Raw genomic sequence first — 16894 nt, 5'->3', positions numbered from 1 at the left:
AGAGACATGTCAAACTCAACATGGCCAAATCAGAATTCATTATCTTTCTCCTCAAACTCTCCCTTTGTCCAAACTTACCTACTCCTATCAAAGGCAACACCATTCTTACGGTCTCACAGGTTTGTAACCTTAACATTATCCTTGAATTTTCAATTTCCCTCATTCCACACACCCAATCAGTTGTTAGATCTTGTTATTTCTACCTCTAGACCGTCTTGTGCAAGTGATACCTTCTCTCTACTCTCATGGCCACTGTTGCAGTTCATATCATATCTAGATTATTAGGCCTCCTAATTGGCCTCCCTGCCTCATTTCTCCTTCACTCCAGTTCATCTTCTAGATCACCATGGTGATTTTTCTTAAGTACAGATCTGACCAGGTTACTCTCCTCCCTGCTCAATAGTTATTTAATGTTTAATGTGAATGTATATGTAGAGCCTGTATCAGATTGCATGCTGTCTTGGGGAGAGGGAAGGGGAAGGAGGAGGGGGAAATTTGGAACTCAAAAGCTTGTGGAACTGAATGTTGTAAACTTAAAATAAATAAATAATTTTTAAAAAGAATAGTTATTCTGCAGGCAGCTCACCACTCTCACCTTTCCAAAGTCATTTCGAAGGCAGCTCACTGGTTCCTATCTCACCTTTCCAAAGTTGTCACACAGGCAGTCTTCCTGGCAGCTGCCATTGGCTTGTAGTCTCACCTCACCAACCACTCCTGCTCCCTTCCCAAAGGCTATTCTCCACTCCTGTTTCAAAACTCCATATATAATTCAATCTCAAGACGTTCACCCTTCCTACATAGTCCTGAGCTGGGCTAATCCACTCAAGCCCTTGCTCTGGCCATCCTCACCTCCCCCAAGCCTCTGTTTCTGCCTGTCTCCTAGGGAGTGCTTGTGGGGTAGGGAGAGGGAAGGAGAGGTCATCTCCCAGGTCCCTGCTCTGGGTACCCAGGAAACCACTCCTGTCACTGCTGCTTGCCTGTTCTCTTTCAGGCCTGTGGGGCTCCATAGAACCATAGCCACCACAAGGATAAAGAGCAGCCCGATAACTGGGACACATCCAACCACTATCTCAGTACTCCAGAACTCCGTACTTTTCTTTTAATCTGAAGATCCTGCAGGACTACGCCATTTTGTAACAACAATGTGGCTAGCAGCTACTGTGGGGGTGAAAGACCAACACAAGGTGAAGGCTCTAGAAAAGCGGCAGCTGTGCAAGCAACAGCAACAGTCATAGCAGCTGCTGCTGGGCCAGAGTTGCTGCCTCCACCTGCTCTTCCTGCTTGTCGCCCTGCTCTCCAGCCACCCTTGCTCCCCGCCTGGCACCCTGCACCCAGTGGCCAGTGGCAGTGTGGTTTCCCGGGCAGCAGCACGGCAGCCCCCCATCAACGCCAACGTGAAGATCCTTATCTCGCTCCCCTGGGGGGGGCGGGGCATGGCCTGAGGCAACCGGCGCTGCCATGGAGAGAGAAAAGGAACAGTTCTGTAAACTTTTTATTGGAGGCCTAAGCTTTGAAACAACAGAAGAAAGTTTGAGAAACTACTATGAACAATGGGGGAAGCTCACAGACTGTGTGGGTATGAGGGATCCTGCAAGCAAAAGATAAAGGGGATTTGGTTTTGTAACATTTTCATCTATGGCTGAAGTGGATGCAGCCATGTCTGCAAGACCTCATTCAATTGATGGAAGAATGGTTGAGCCAAAAAGAGTAGTAGCCAGAGAGGAATCTGGAAAACCTAGTGCTCATGTTACTGTGAAGAAACTGCTTGTTGGTGGAATTAAAGAAGACACTGAGGAACATCACCTTAGAGATTACTTTGAGGAATATGGGAAAATGGATACTATTGAAATAATTGCAGATAGACAGTCTGGTTAAAAAAAAGGGGGGGCTTTGGTTTTGTTACATTTGATGACCATGATCCTGTGGATAAAATTGTATTGCAAAAATACCACACCATCAATGGCCATAATGCAGAAGTATGAGAAGCTCTATCTAGACAAGAGATGCAGGAAGTTCACAGTTCTAGGAGTGCAAGAGGAGGAAACTTTGGTTTCGGGGATTCCTGTGGTGGTGGTGAAAACTTTGGACCAGGCCCAGGAAGCAATTTTAGAGGCGGATCTGATGGATATGGAAGTGGTGGTGGATTTGGAGATGGCTACAATGGATACGGAGGAGGACCAGGAGGTGGCAATTTTGGAGGTAGTCCTGGTTATAGAGGAGGAAGAGGAGGATATGGTGGTGGAGGACCTGGCTATGGCAACTAGGGTGGGGGCTACGAAGGTGGTTATGACAACTATGGAGGAGGCAATTATGGAAGTGGGAACTACAATGATTTTGGAAACTATAATCAGCAACCTTCAAACTATGGTACAATGAAGAGTGGAAACTTTGGTGGTAGCAGGAACATGGGGGGACCATATGGTGGAGGGAACTATGGTCTGGGAGGCAGTGGAGGAATTGGGGGTTATGGAGGGAGGAGCTGCTATTGAGCTTTTCTGCCTTTGGCTACGGGCTTCATTGTATAAATAGGAGAGGATGAGAGCCCAGAGGTAACAGAACAGCTGCAGATTATCAAAATAACAATGTTAAGGAAACTCTTATCTCAGTCATGCATAAATATGCAGTGATATGGCAGAAGACACCACAGCAGATGCAGAGAGCCATTTTGCGAATGGATTGGATTATTTAATAACATTACCTTACTGTGGAGGAAGGATTATAAAAAACACAAAAAACACACCAAAAAAATGCCTTTGAGACAGTTTCTTAGCTTTTAATTTTAGTGTAGAAGCATTCCTTCTTTGATAATGTTAGTTTGTAAGTTTCAGGTGACATGTGTGTGGGATGAAAGACCCTCACCAATTAAAAGTTAATAAGCAGCCATCTCAGAGTGGGAACAGAAATAAATTTTATTCAGTTCTCAAGAATTGGGTATCCCCTGCTAGAACGAATCCAGCAAGGGAGGCCCTTTACAAGGGGCTAGGCACACATAATTATACCTAACACAAGAGAATTCCTGCCCACCTCTGACCCTTCTCACCATTGGCTGGGAGGTGGGCTTACAATCTGAGCATGAAAGCTAGACAAAGAACCAGGAAATTGAGGCACAGAAACTCCAATTCCCATTCCCTTAGTTAATGATTACAACTGAGGTGACATCTATAAATCTAAAGAAGGAGAATAGGATAAGGGGAGGGGGAGACCCTCTCCATTCTTTACAGTAGAGAAAAACAGCTCATAATGACTCTATTCTTACTGAACAAATCTTTAAACCAGAACCAGAAGAAAGAACAAAAAGTTTCAGGGTAAACTTTCCCAGAGGCTGAGCCACCAGACTCTCACGGGCTCAGAATCTTCCCCTTCCCTATATCTTGATTTTTTAAACACTCCTGTATATAAATATGAATAGATACGGATACTATACACATCCTCCCCTGTGAAGTCTTCACATTTCATTTATTTACCTCACACACATGTGAAACCTTTTTTAAGATTTTTCTCAAAGTTTTGAAAAGCTATTAGCCAGGATCATGGTGTAATAAGACATAACATTTTCCTTTAAAAAATTTAAGTGCATGTGTAGAGTTAAGAAGCTATTGTACATCTATGATTTAATAAAATAATTCTAAAGGAAAAAAAAAAGAAAGACCAACACAAGACCAGCAACAACAGCTGCTAGCACAGGTTCTTTGATCTGCTCTTCTAAGGAAAGCAACTTTAAAGGGTTAACAATCTCAGTTTAATTAAACATACATATATCATTCACTTAGTTCAGGCGGAAAGGATCAGCCCCCTGAACTTCAAGGCAAATACAAACAGAAATTACAAACATCAACAGACAGTCCTTGTCTGATTCAAATCACAATTCATAGTTACCAGAGAAGCACCAACATCTATCTGTCTGGGTTATGAAGGGTGGTTCAACAGCTTGCCCAGAGTCTCATCACCCACATTCTTTCAGTGAGTGTATCCCTAAAAGTCAAACACCAACCTCATGTCTTATATACTGGTCTCAGGACCCTGAGGCACTTGAGGCTCACCATTTAGAGTGTGAGAAATCACTAACACCAAGTGTGGGAAAGTTCCAACCACTAGTACCACATCATATACAATTCAATGACTGGATTGTCTTAGTGCTGAGAAACATTCCAAGGCAAAAGATCCTACCATACCTGCCTCATTCAAACAAAGACCAGAATCATTAAAAGCACTTAAGAGAAGAACAGCAAAAAGACCAGCCCTGATTACCACTACAACTATACATGACTTCTCCTCCTGCACTGTGCTATCTAGTCAAACAGGCCCCTCTATTCAACACACAAAAAAAATCCCCAGCTACCAAGTGTTTGCAATGACTGAGACACATGCCTGGGATGTGCTCTTGTTTTACCTCTACCCACTCATAGATTCTCTTCCTTTTTAGCACTACCTTCTACATGAAGTATTTTTAATCCCCTCAATTGCTAGTGCCTTTCCTTGTATTTAAGCTCTTTATATTTATTCTGTATATTTTAATGTATTTATTCATTGTTTCCTGCCTTGAGAGAAGGAATTGTTTTATTCTTTATATGTTTGTCCTCAGCACTAAGCACCATGCCTGGAATGTAGTAGAATGCTTAATAAAATATTTGTTGGATGATTAATGGATGAAAGGAATACAAAGAAAATACTCTGGGTTGTGGTGGGAGAAGTCACTACCAGCAGGGAGAATCAGGGAAGATTTCCTGGAGGACCTGGAAAACACTGGGTAGGATTTGAGGATACAGAATAGTAGAGGAAGGTAATTCCAGGGCTGGGGAGTTACATAGGCAAAGTCAGGGAGTATGGAACTTTGTGACTCCCTTGTATATTTGGAGGACAGAATAGTCCTTTTCCCTTCTGGAACACATGGAGAAGGGAAGTGTGAGAAATCTGGAAAGCTGGGTTGGTTACATATTGTGGAGGCTTTTACTTGACATCTCAAGTCCTTGTAGGGGCTTTAAGCAGTGGAATGATTTATGTATGCCTAGGGAAGATTATTCAGAAGTGGTGTGAAGGATAGTACAGAAGTGAGGAGACATTTAGACTGTTGTGGCAGTCCCAGCAGGTGGTAATAGACCAGTGCCAGTGGGAACAGAAAAGAGGGATGAATGTAAGAGATAGAATATGGGACTTGGCCCCTGTTTCAGGTATAATCCTTTTGTCAGAGACTTATGACTTAAAAGGCCAATGTACCAAAATCATTTTGAGTGAGACAGTGAGAGAACAAAGTATGAAGACTTCACAGGGAATATCTATCTATCTATCTATATATATATATATATGTATATATATCTGAAATGTTTGAGAATCAATATACAGAGAAAAGGGAAATGGGATAAGTTTGAATCTATGAGAATTTGATTACTCAGCCCCTGAGGAAGGCCTTTCTTCCCTGAAGTCCCTGTTCTTTCTTCTGGTTCTGGTTTAAAGATCTACCCAATGAGAATAAGGTCACTGTGATCTGCTTTTCTTTTACTGTAAGAAAAAGGAGAGGGTCTTCCCCTCCCCTTACCTTATTCTTTTTCTTTAGATTTACAGATGCCACCTCAGCAATAATCATTAACCAGGGAAAGTGAGGGTTAGATTGTCTGTGCTTGGTTTCTGGGTTCCTTGTCTAGCTTTTTGGGCTCAGATTGTAAGCCCACCTCCCAGTCAATGGTGAGGAGGGACAGAAGGGTGTGTGGGGGGGATTTCCTTGTGTTAGGAGTATATTTACTGGTGCTTTGTTCCTTGTGCTTTGCCTCCTGCTGCTAGCCCTGTTCTGGCAGAGGATGCCCTTTTCTCATGAGAAGTGAATAAAATTTTATTTCTGTTCCTACCTTGAAATGGCTCTTTATTAAAAATTAATTTCTTTTTTATAATTGGTGAGGGTTTACACCCCAGACAATTTGTAAAGATTTTCTTGCTTTTCTTGGCTTGTAACCAAGGAAATTGGGGAAAACACATACATGGTACACACTATATTATTATAGTGCTATTATCATTCCCATTTACAGTTGGGCAAACTGAGGCAAACAGAAGTTAAATGATTTGCCCAGAGTCCTACAACCAGGTCAAATTTGAACTGTCTCCAAGCCCAGTGGTCTATCTCTTGCACTATCTAGCTGCCTCTGCCTTCTTTTTTATTAAGAGAAGGAAAAACAAAGCAGAGACTCTTGAGTGAGCAGCTACTAGTATCAAAGGTGTATGTAAATCTTCAGGCTCAGCCCTGAATATGACAATTTCTCTGATAGAAGAATCCCCCTCTCTTATAAGTCCTGTCCACTCTCCCTTGTTGGTTGAAGGTTAGGGAATACTTCTCTCTCCTTTTTCTTCTCCCAGTTTCCTTCTGGGCTCACCCAGCTCTGAGCAGCTTTCTGAATGCAAATAAACTCTTATAAGGCTCCACAATGGTGTGTATGAGTGGCAGTAAAAGTCCTCTTTCTCCTTCTTATGTCCTCCACTATGCACTCACACCTGTTCCCATAATCAGGGCAGCTGTGAGTGAATCATCAGTGGACCTTGCTATAGTGCTGACTCAGTTCTTAACTCTCAACTTCTCCACCATATTTGGCCAGGGTGCAGACCTCTAGTTAGTCCCTTCCCTTTTATGGGTTCAGTTTCCTCTTCTGTAAAATGAGGGGGTCACAGCATAGCAGAAATGGGTTGGAGATTTGGAATCAGAGGGCCTTTGTTCAAATCCTGCCCTGTCACTTATCATCTATGTGACCCTGGGCAAATTTCTTAAGGTCTGTGAATCTTAGTTTTATCCAAAAAATGAAGGAGTTGGATAGGATGACCTCCAAGATCTCTCCAACTCCAAATCTGTGATACTGTTACTAGATGGTCTCAAAGGGCCCTTTCAGCTCTGACATTTTGGAGTTCTGTGTTTGGGAATGGATTAAGATGAAAAAAAGAGAAAAGAACATTTTTAATGCAATAAAAGACAGTGGAGAGATGTATAGTGGGTGGAAGTAGACTGAAGAGAGTACATTAAATGTCATAAAAATATCATCCAAGAGATGTATTTTTGTTAAGAAATAAGAGGCCAGGTGTTGCACAAGTACCATGTAATTTTAAAAGACCTGGAAGAAGACCTTTTACCTGTTGAATGGAGCTATTTCTATGGAAGGTCATACACAATAGTTCCACAGGATAAAACAGCATAGATAGGCTGTAGTCTGCACAATTAGAGCAAACATCCAGATTAGATTACAGATTCCCCTGGATGCATTGAAGGTAGTGGAAAAGAATTGCAGAATTGCCTAATCTTCAGAAGTCAGCTGGTCTAAAAAACACTGTTGTTGTTTAGTCATGATTTTTTGCTTGTGTTTGACTCGTGGCTCCTTTTGGGTTTTCTTAGTAAAGATACTGATGTATCTTGCCATTTTCCTCTCCAGCTCATTTTACAGGTGAGGAACTGAAGCAAACAGGCTTAAGTAGATTGCCCGGGTCACACAACTAGTAGTGTCTGAGGCTGGATTTGAATTCAGGAAGAAAAATCTTCCTGATTTCAGGCCCAGCCCTCTATTCTCGCCACCACCTAGCTGCTCCCAAGGAGTACTCTTAGGACAACGATCCCCTCTACAACCTACACAACTGGATGTCTGGCCTTTGCTTGAAGACCTCCAGTAAAGGGGAACGCACTACCTCCCCAGGGAGTCCATTCCTAACCTCTTTTCATTACCCCTAATTTTCTTTGTTGGAACTTCCACTCTTTGCTCCTCCTTATTCAGCCCTACTGGTCGGAGAAGTCCAATCCCTCTTCTAAATAACAGCCAAATAGAGAAGAAGAAAAAATAACACCGAGGGAGAGGAGAAAAAAAAATGTCCTTCCTAAATTATGATCGATGTTGAGTTGATAAAGGGAAAAGTCTTTGGTCACATTTTTACCCTGATGGTTTGGAGTGTAAAGAGAACTGGAATTGGAGACAGGATCTGAGTTAGAATCCAGCTTTTGCTACTTACTACCTGTTTCACACTAGATGAATGTACTTCCCCTTTCTGGGCCTTCGTTTTCTCCTGTGTAAAACGAGAGGGAGGGGTGTTAGATGGGGTGAGCTTTAAGGTCCCTTTCAGCTTTGAATGCTTTATTCCTATGGCTGACAGAAGGGAAGGAATGGAGGGGAAGGCAATTACCGGGAGGCTGTCGGCAACTAGAAAGAAAGGAAGCCATTTCCTTCCCGACGAGTCACGCCAGCCGGCTGTGTGCCGCGAAGCTGGAGCGGAGAAGGCGGGCAGATGAGTGGGGCGGGCACTGGGCGGTGCGGGCAGTTCACTTCCGGGAGGCCAACTTATTAGCATTGAGTCACCTAGACCTCGGCCTGCCCTTGCTGCAGTCGGTGATTCTGTTTGCTCCCTGGCACTTCCTGACCAGGCCCAGCACTGTATCCACTTTCTCCACCCCGTCCCGGCTGTTAAGATGCACCCAAGCGGCTGCTGAAGTAGGTGCACGGGCTGGCAAAAGAAGCTGGTGCCCGGTTCCCACCAGACTTAACCCAGAGGCTGGCTGGCGGAGATGGGGTCGGCAGGGCGCGTTCTCCTGCGGGCCGTGATCATGGGGCCCCCCGGCTCTGGCAAGGGAACCGTGTCCTCTCGCATCATCAAACACTTCGCCTTGAAGCATCTCTCCAGCGGAGACCTGCTCCGGGACAACATGAATAAGGGAACAGGTGGGAGACCCAGGAGGAGCAGATCCTCAGCATTCCTACTACCCTCCCCACTTCCAGACCCTCCGTTCCACGGGCCCCCATCCCCTGCTTCCCAGGGAAAGGATCTGTACAAAAGTCTGCCCTTCAGCAGCCACACCCCGAGCCTGGAGTCTGAGGCTGGGGCTGGGGCAAGGTTTTGACTTAGAGAACGCTGGACGGTGCTCTCTCTTCTCTCTTGGAGAGGGGGGCCGTATTGTTTCCATCCCCGTAAGTCGCTTGGCTGTAATACACGTCGCGTGGTATCTCTGTTAACACCTTATCTTCCAATTAGTCGGTGTATTCCAGTAGTACCGAGACCTGGTCTGATCTGAACTTTGTATTTTGCCCTACCACACCCCGCCCTCTAACGCCTGGCCTGGGGTTCAGCACTCTAGTAGGCCTGAGTGACCTTTGACCGATCACTTAACACCTCGTGCCCTCACTACATTTCCTCCGCAGTAAAACGAATGTGGAGATCTCTAAGTTCCCTCCTAGCTCTAAATCTACGGGTCCTACACGTGGGCACACAATCCCTTTGTTTAGGACAATTACCTCGCTTACTGAACCAGAGGCCGATTACTTCCCCGGTCATTTCTGCCTTCCCTGCTGCCAGGGTAAAGGTGGGTGGGGGACCCGGCTGAGTATCGCCGTAGTCTGCAATAATTTGAACCTCTGGCGGCCACGGCAGTACTGGGAAGCTTCTTTTTACTCTCTTCAACGACCACAACGAAGACTCCCATTCCCTATATTAGGAGAGAGAGGGGAGTTAGAGGTGGTGTGAAGAAACCTTTGGAGTTTTTTGTTGTTGTTCAGCCATTTTTCAATCGGGTCCGATTCTTCGGGACCCCATTTGGGGTTCTCCTGTCAAAGATACTGTCGTGGTTTGCCATTTCCTTCTCCACCTCTATTTACATATGAGAAAACTGAGACAAACAGTGTTAAGTGGCTTGCTCAGGGTCACACAGCTAGTAAGTCTCTGAGGCCAGAGTTGGAGTTTTAGAAGATGCTTTTTGCTCTGTCCGGTACATTCAAAAACCATTTCCTTGCTATCTTTGAGAAGGTTGTTCAGCCGTCATTACCACTCCTAAAGGGTTAATCTTTCTTGTGCCCTCATTCCTAGAAATCTGACTTACAAAACACACTAAACATGTTTTAGTAGATTTGTCTACCAGCCACCACACCCTCCTTCCCTCCCCCTCTTTTTTTTTTTTTTCCATTTATGGCCCTGAAAGCAAACTAGTCTGAATTCCCCCTCAATTTTAGGACAGGGTGCTTTTGTTTTGGTTCACTTGGTTCTTGTTGGGTTCCCCCTCCCCCTCAACATGGTCTTTGCAGTTAAAAATTTGCCTCTGGATTTCCTGGAGGCTTTTTGATCAAGGGAAGCTGTTTTCCTTGATGTTCTTCCAAAAAACCGTTATGCCTCTGTAGCCAAATTCTGCAAACAACCAAAAGTTCCGCTAAATGAATTTTTCCTTAGCGCAGAACTGCAGTCCAGGCTTTTTCAGCTGGGTTGTAATTGAAAGGCAGAATCAGACCAACCTGGGTTCCTAGTTCACTTTTGACATATAAGTTCACTCTCTTGGTAGAGCAGATGGAGTGTTAGACTTGGAGTCCAACTAACTGGATTTAAATCCTTCCTCAGATCCTAGCTGTGTGACCTCAGTAAGAAAGTTACTCAATCTCTTTGTCTACATCTAGGACTTGCCTCTTAAGGCATAAGCAGGATCTTAGATCAAGAAAATTGGCCCTTTTCTCTGTAGAGTTAAGATTTCTTGTTCTAACTGGTGTGCTCATGATATTATTCTGACTAATGACATATTGATATTCAACACATCAAGGTTTTCAAAGCACTTCCTTTAATTTTTTTTACTGAGATTTTAAATTTTTTTACACCCCCCAGATTTCTCCCAGCATCTCTTTCCTACTCCCTCCCAGAGAGCTATCTTATGTAACAATAATATTTTTAAAGAAAAGAACAAAAGGAAGAGAAAAAAACCTCAGTAAAACAGCTAATTAATAAATCAAAAAGTTGGAAAATATATACACTACGTGTAGATCGCTGGTTTCTGTAAAGGAGTGGGACAGCGAATTTTCTCTTTCTTTTCTTTGATGCCATGCTTGTTCTTTGTAATTTTGCAACACTCTCTTTGCATTGTTTTGTGGTTATTCTTTGCTAAATATTTACATTGTTGCCATCATGGATGTTGTTTTCTTGCCTCTGCTTCCTTCACTGCCATCAGAATCTGCATCAGATTATGTAAAATCTTTCCATGCTTCTCTGTAGTCATCCTTTTCATAATTTCCTCTGGCACAGTAATATTCCATGTGCCATAATTTGTTTAGCAATTCATCAATGAGCATCTACTTGTTTTCAAAGTATTTTCACATATCTAGTCAGGGCCCAGTGTTCTTTGGCCCTAAAACGAATTATCTCAGACTCAACTGCCTTTTTATTCTTCCATATACAGAGAATCCCAAAAGTCTTAGTGCAGCTTTAAGTCACTAAGGGTTGAAACTGCACTAAGACTTTGGGATACCCTGTATTTTGTTGAAAAAAAAAAAAAGAAAGACTTCTATTGTGGAGATTGGTTACTTTTTTAATCATTAAATCCTCCAAATGAATCCAATTCAGAAAAGTGGCTGGTTGGTTATTGGTTAATAATGTCCATTGCTTAATAAATTTTGTGTGTGTGTGATGATTTGAAATAGTTAAGTGATAAAGAGCAGGGAAAGAGGGTAGTAGAAAGAAATTTTTAAGAGGCTTCCAGCTCAGACGCATGATTGTGGATGATTGGGGATATAACTTCAAGCAGACCAGCAAAGCTGAGGTGATTGATTTAGGACCTTTTGTGGTATTGTGCTTTTTTTTCTTTTAAAAAAGTAACAAAATTAGAAATCCAACTGAAATAAGGGGGTTGGGAACAGGTGGCACAGTAGATAGAACACCATGCCTGGAGTCAGGAAGACCTGAGTTCAAATCTAGCCTCAGACATTTACAAATTGTGCAGTCTTGGGCAAGTCACTTAGCCCTGTTTGCCTCAGTTTCCTCATCTATAAAACAAGCTGGAGAAGGAATTGGCAAATCACTCCAGTATTTTTGCTAAGAAAACTCCAAGTGGGGTTGCAAAGAGTTGGACACAACTGAAAATGACTGAACATTTTTAACCAGCTTAAGGATGCCAGATAATGTCTTCCCCCTGAAAAAATAACCAGTAGAAAACTATGACCAGTTCTTTCCATGGAAGATAGATGATAGTGTTTGAAGGAGATTTCGTGGTGGTTGTTATTTCAGATGTTACTCTAGGTCATAAATGACAGGGAAGTTCAATACACACTTGATGGATAGTTCCATGATATGATATGAAAACATTGTGTTTACCTTGTTATCAAAGTCTGAACTCACACTGACTAGCCTCTGGGAAAGCAGTCAGTCTTGGAAATTCTCGAGCCATAGCATGGATTGTAGCCAAATCTGAAGTAGCGCCAAAGCAACTGACAAGTAATTCCTTGCACTTGTTTTCCTCCTCACACTCTGCTCTTTTGCGCTCCAACTTATGGTTTATACTAACTAGACCTATCTTAGCTTCTCTGAGTCCTGATTTCTGTATCTGTAAAACAAGGATAATAGTACTTGTCCTATCAACCTCAAAAGAATGATATGATTAAATCCTTTATAAGTCCTAAAATGCTATAGAAATGTGAAGTGATAGGTGTTTTTATTTATTCTATTCTTCCTTATTTTTGGCCTCTCTCCCTGCCCCAACCTTTCTTTCTTCTAGTACCTGCTTTGCTTCAACATTCTAATAGGGCATTTAAACTTTTAAAGCCTTGATTATTACTTCACGAGTAAACATATATTTGCAACCTAGGCTCGAGCATGCACTCTGTCTCTGTCTAACTCTGTTTCTCTTGTGAGTGTGAGCACACACGCATATTTGTGGGGGGAGATTAACAAACATTTATTGGCATAATAGGTTTATGTTTACATAATAGGTATATGGGGTGGTTACTCTTACTGGTAGCATCTTGTACCTTTGACCTAGTCACATGTCTACTTGTTTACTTTCTGGACTGACTCAATTATTTCAGCCTTTGATCATACCAGAAGGTCTGGTTTCTAGGAGAAGAGGCACCCTCAAACGGTTAATACTTAAATTTGTTCCCACCTGTAACCTCCTACTAATAAATTTCTATTTATATAGCCAGCCACTCAAAATAATGACACTTTTAGAATTTAAACATAATTATTTGCTTAAAAATAAGGTAAAACAAATGGATAATATCACACACTCACATGTTCAAGCAGTGTATTACTAATATACACATCACAATCTACAGATAAACCTCCTGCCAACGCAGCCAATATGTGGGGGATGTGTGGGCACAAACTTGTAGAAACTGGCCAGGGAAGTATGTGAGTGGGAAAACACATGTATTCAGAATAACTCACAACTCTACCTACTTGCTGTACTTGTTCATCTTAGGAATTGTCCATAAAAATACCTTGATTAATGCCTCTTCTGGGTTGAACCTTCTTCTGCCTCTTTTTCCCCCAAGACGAGTTGATTTACAGTGTTTTGCTGATTAACATTTGACTGGATATGAAGCCTAAGCCAAACTAGTTGATCCCCTGAGTGACTGCTCTGATCTTCTGTTCCTCTGCTCAGATAGACATACTCCTCACAGCAACTCTAGTATCTATCACTCCAACTTCAAACTTAGCCAGTACAGTTCTGAAATCTGTCCTTTCATCTTTCTTAGACTTTCAAATTATAGTCTCTGGATTTTCTAAAATGACTTAGCTTGTGTTTAATAATAATAATATAATATATTATAGATTATTATCATTACAATAATAAAGTCCATATTTCAAACAACATATTCAAAACAGAACTCATTATTCTTCCCTGCCAACCAACCACTCTTCCAAACTTCCCTTTTTCTGTCAAGGGCCCCATCATCCTTCTAGTCACCCAAGTTCACAGGCTTGGAGCCTTCCTCAATTTTCCTCATACCCCATATCCAACTGGTTCTCAAGTCTTGTAAGCATAGGTCTGATCATGTCACTCCAATACTCGTTAAATGCCAGTGGCTCCCTGTTGCCTCTTGGACCCAGTATAAACAACACTGGTTTATAAAACCCTTCACACCCTGGCTCCAATCTACCTTTCCAGCCGTATGTCCTGGGTAGCCTTTCTTTCCATAGCCAGGACCTTCTTTTGGTTTCTATGGCCCACTGAGATGTAGTTTCTCTTTGTAGAAATGAGGTAAATGATAGACCAGCCCTGTATTATTGTTGTTATCATCATCATTATTGTTAATGTTTTATTACAATTGAGAGGAGAAACCTCCTTTTAGGAAGATTCCTTTCCTAAGTAGATGAAACTTTTGTATTAAACATGACTTTTGTCATCACTTTTTTACTTGTATATTGAGTTAATAGTGTTCTTTGAAGCATTGCTCCTTTAACTTTGCTTGGCCAAAGTTTTGCCCAACTCTTTGTGGCCTTGTGGGCCATAGCGCACTAATACTGGCTGTGGGGTTTTCTTGGCAAAAATGCTGGAGTGGTTTGCCGTTTCCTTCTCCATGGGATTAAGGCAAACCAAGGTTAAGTGACATAGCTAGTAAGTGTCTGAGGCTGGATTTTAACTCAGATCTTCCTGAATCCAGGCCCAGTGCTCTATCTACTGAGCCACCTAGCTGCTTCTGGTATCTAGAACCTGATCACTTCTGGGACCCTTGGAATTAGTCCCAAAGACCTAGAATACCTTATAAGACATTACTTCCTTTTCCATACTCTGTGCTAAAGCCAAACTGACCTTCTTCCTTTTTCTCACACATAATACTCCATCTCCCTCTCTGTGCTTTTGTACTTGGATGTGCCCCGCCCATGCCTGGAATGTACTCCTTCTTTACCCCTGCCTCTTAGGATCCCTAACTTCTTTCAAAGCTCAGCCTACATGCTCTCTTCTTCATGAAGCCTTTCATGATCTCCCTAGCTTCTACTGCCTTCTCTTTCCTTTGGTTTATTTTGGTATATAGTTATCTGTATATATGTTGTGTTTCCAATAGAATATAATAAGCTCCTTGATGAAGGGAGGGACTATTTAATTCTTGTCTTTCCATACCCAATATTAGGCATATGGTAAGTTGATACTAGTCACTGTGGAAGAGATATGAAACTAAGTATGCAGTCAGTAAGTTATAGTGGAATGAATGGTGCTGGTCTTGGATCCAGGAGAAATGGGTTCCAATTGCAGCCGGAATTAGAATAAGAAGGCTAAAGTTGGAGCCATGCTTGCAGCACAATCTGTGATTCTGTCTCTCTGGGTTTCAGTTTCTTCATTTGTAAAATCGGAATGTTAATACCTGAGTTTTCTATCTTACCAGGGTTTTGTGAGGAAGGTCCTTTACCTTTACCTTAAAAGGGAATAAAAATATGAGCTGTTCTAAATTTGAAATTTCTTATAATGATTCTCAAAATTAGGCATCTATCTTCTCTTCCTCCCCCAACTCCACAAGAAGCTTGTTGATGACTGTTTGACACTCCTACTGTTTTGCTTGTGCTTATGACTGTAAAAAATTAACTTCTTTTGATGAGTTAAATTTCAATAACCAAAATAACAAGAGGTTTGCAAAGCCCTCTACAAATATCATCTCATTTTATCCTGAGAAGAAGCGTAGGAAGTGGGTGCTATCATCCTCATTTTGCAGATGAGGAAATTGAAGCAGACCAAGGTTAAGTGACTTGCTCAGGGTCACACAACTAGTGTCTAAAGCAGTGTTTAAACTTAAGACTTCCCAGCTCCTGACATGACACTCTAACCACTGTGCTGCCAAGCTTCATGATTTTTAAAAAATTCAATCAGGGATTATTTATTAACCAATGGGTTATCCCTTCACCCCAACGTGCTCGTAAATTGAAGAAAAAAGGAAAATAACATGTATGTATTTCTGTCTCTCCCCCCCCACCCCCGCCCCGCCCCAACCTATTTATTCTAAAACCATTTCAGATTATAGGTCACCAAGTATTTATTGTGTACACTATGGGTGGCCTCACACTTCAAATGGAATTCAAATGGAAAACTTTAAAAAATAAAATGTTTAATCCATACTTGAAGAAACTATAATTTTATCATTGTGGATACTTCTTCCACCAAAGCCATTTTCAACCCCACCCTGTCTTGGTAAATTGTCTTCAAGAGTTGTTGTGGCCAACTTCAGCCAACGTGGTGATGACGCTTTCTAGTTTCCCCGGCATTAAAGACAGTATCTGGCATACAGTTAGCACTTAATAATGCTTGTTGACTGTTAGATCAATCTTGTCCTCAGTCAGTTGATGTGAAATCTATCATTGGGCTCATGCTTAAAACTTTCCTAGCTTGTTTGGTCCTGCCAGAGCTTGTGCAGTGCTGGCACAGCCTCTGAGACTCCAGGGAAGGGCTGTGTTCTCTTCCATGAGGTGCACCATCTCTACACTTAAGCAAGGCTTGGATCCAGTCCTGGGAGGGCCTCTGTCCAGTATTGGGATCACAGTTTTTTTGCATGCTCTGCCTCATTCACCCCCCTCCCCCGACCACATATACACTCTACTCAGGAGTCTTTGGGAAAACTTTTTAAACCAAACTTAGGGATAGCTAATGTTAAAGGTCTCCCCTAAAAATGATTAACAAGATCCCTTCTAGAAAATGTACTCAATGTACAAAGTAGATATTGGGTGTGAAGCAGCTATTTATTTCCTACCACAAAAGACATTCTTAAAAAAAGCATAAATAACAAATACTTAAAACATGAAACAATAACCCATTACACTTACTATGATCTCCTAGGAGATGACTTTGTAGGAAACTGCTGAAAAGATATTTCTTTTTTAATTCTGTCCTGTGCTGTCTGCACAATTTAAAAGTCCAGATCTTCTGGTAAGCCAGTGTGTGTGGCATGGGCTTTTCTAATCCTTTTAGCTTTAGTATCCTCCTTTATGGCAGCTAGGTGGTACAGTAGATAGAATGCTAGGCCTGGAGTCAGGAAGTCATTTTCCTGAGTAAAAATCTGGTTTCAGACACTTAGTAGCTGTGTGACCCTGGGCAAGTCTGTTTGCCTCAGTTTCCTCGTTTGTAAAATGAACTGGAGAAAGAAATGGTAAACCACTCCAGTATTTTTGCAAAGAAAACCCTAGTTGGGGTTACAAAGAGTCAGACATGACT

The 16894-nt window shown here is 42.1% G+C and overlaps 1 protein-coding gene and 1 pseudogene across 1 annotated transcript in view; both read left to right on the top strand.

Annotated features, from left to right (window-relative positions):
- The first annotated feature begins 1458 nt into the window (after positions 1–1458).
- LOC118831428 lies at positions 1459–2489 on the top strand (annotated as a pseudogene).
- Positions 2490–8272: 5783 nt separating this feature from the next.
- Positions 8273–16894, top strand: part of AK3 (adenylate kinase 3) — a 29021-nt gene continuing 20399 nt past the window's right edge. Inside the window, exon 1 of the mRNA XM_036738111.1 lies at positions 8273–8672. Coding sequence (XP_036594006.1) covers positions 8519–8672 — 154 coding nt within the window. The 5' untranslated portion in view covers positions 8273–8518. The remainder of the gene's footprint in view (positions 8673–16894) is intronic.

The sequence above is a fragment of the Trichosurus vulpecula genome, chromosome 9, assembly GCF_011100635.1.
Source record: "Trichosurus vulpecula isolate mTriVul1 chromosome 9, mTriVul1.pri, whole genome shotgun sequence".
Lineage (NCBI taxonomy): Eukaryota > Metazoa > Chordata > Mammalia > Diprotodontia > Phalangeridae > Trichosurus > Trichosurus vulpecula.
The sequence above is the reverse complement of the archived record's forward strand: the minus strand, read 5'-3'. Positions and strand labels throughout refer to the sequence as shown.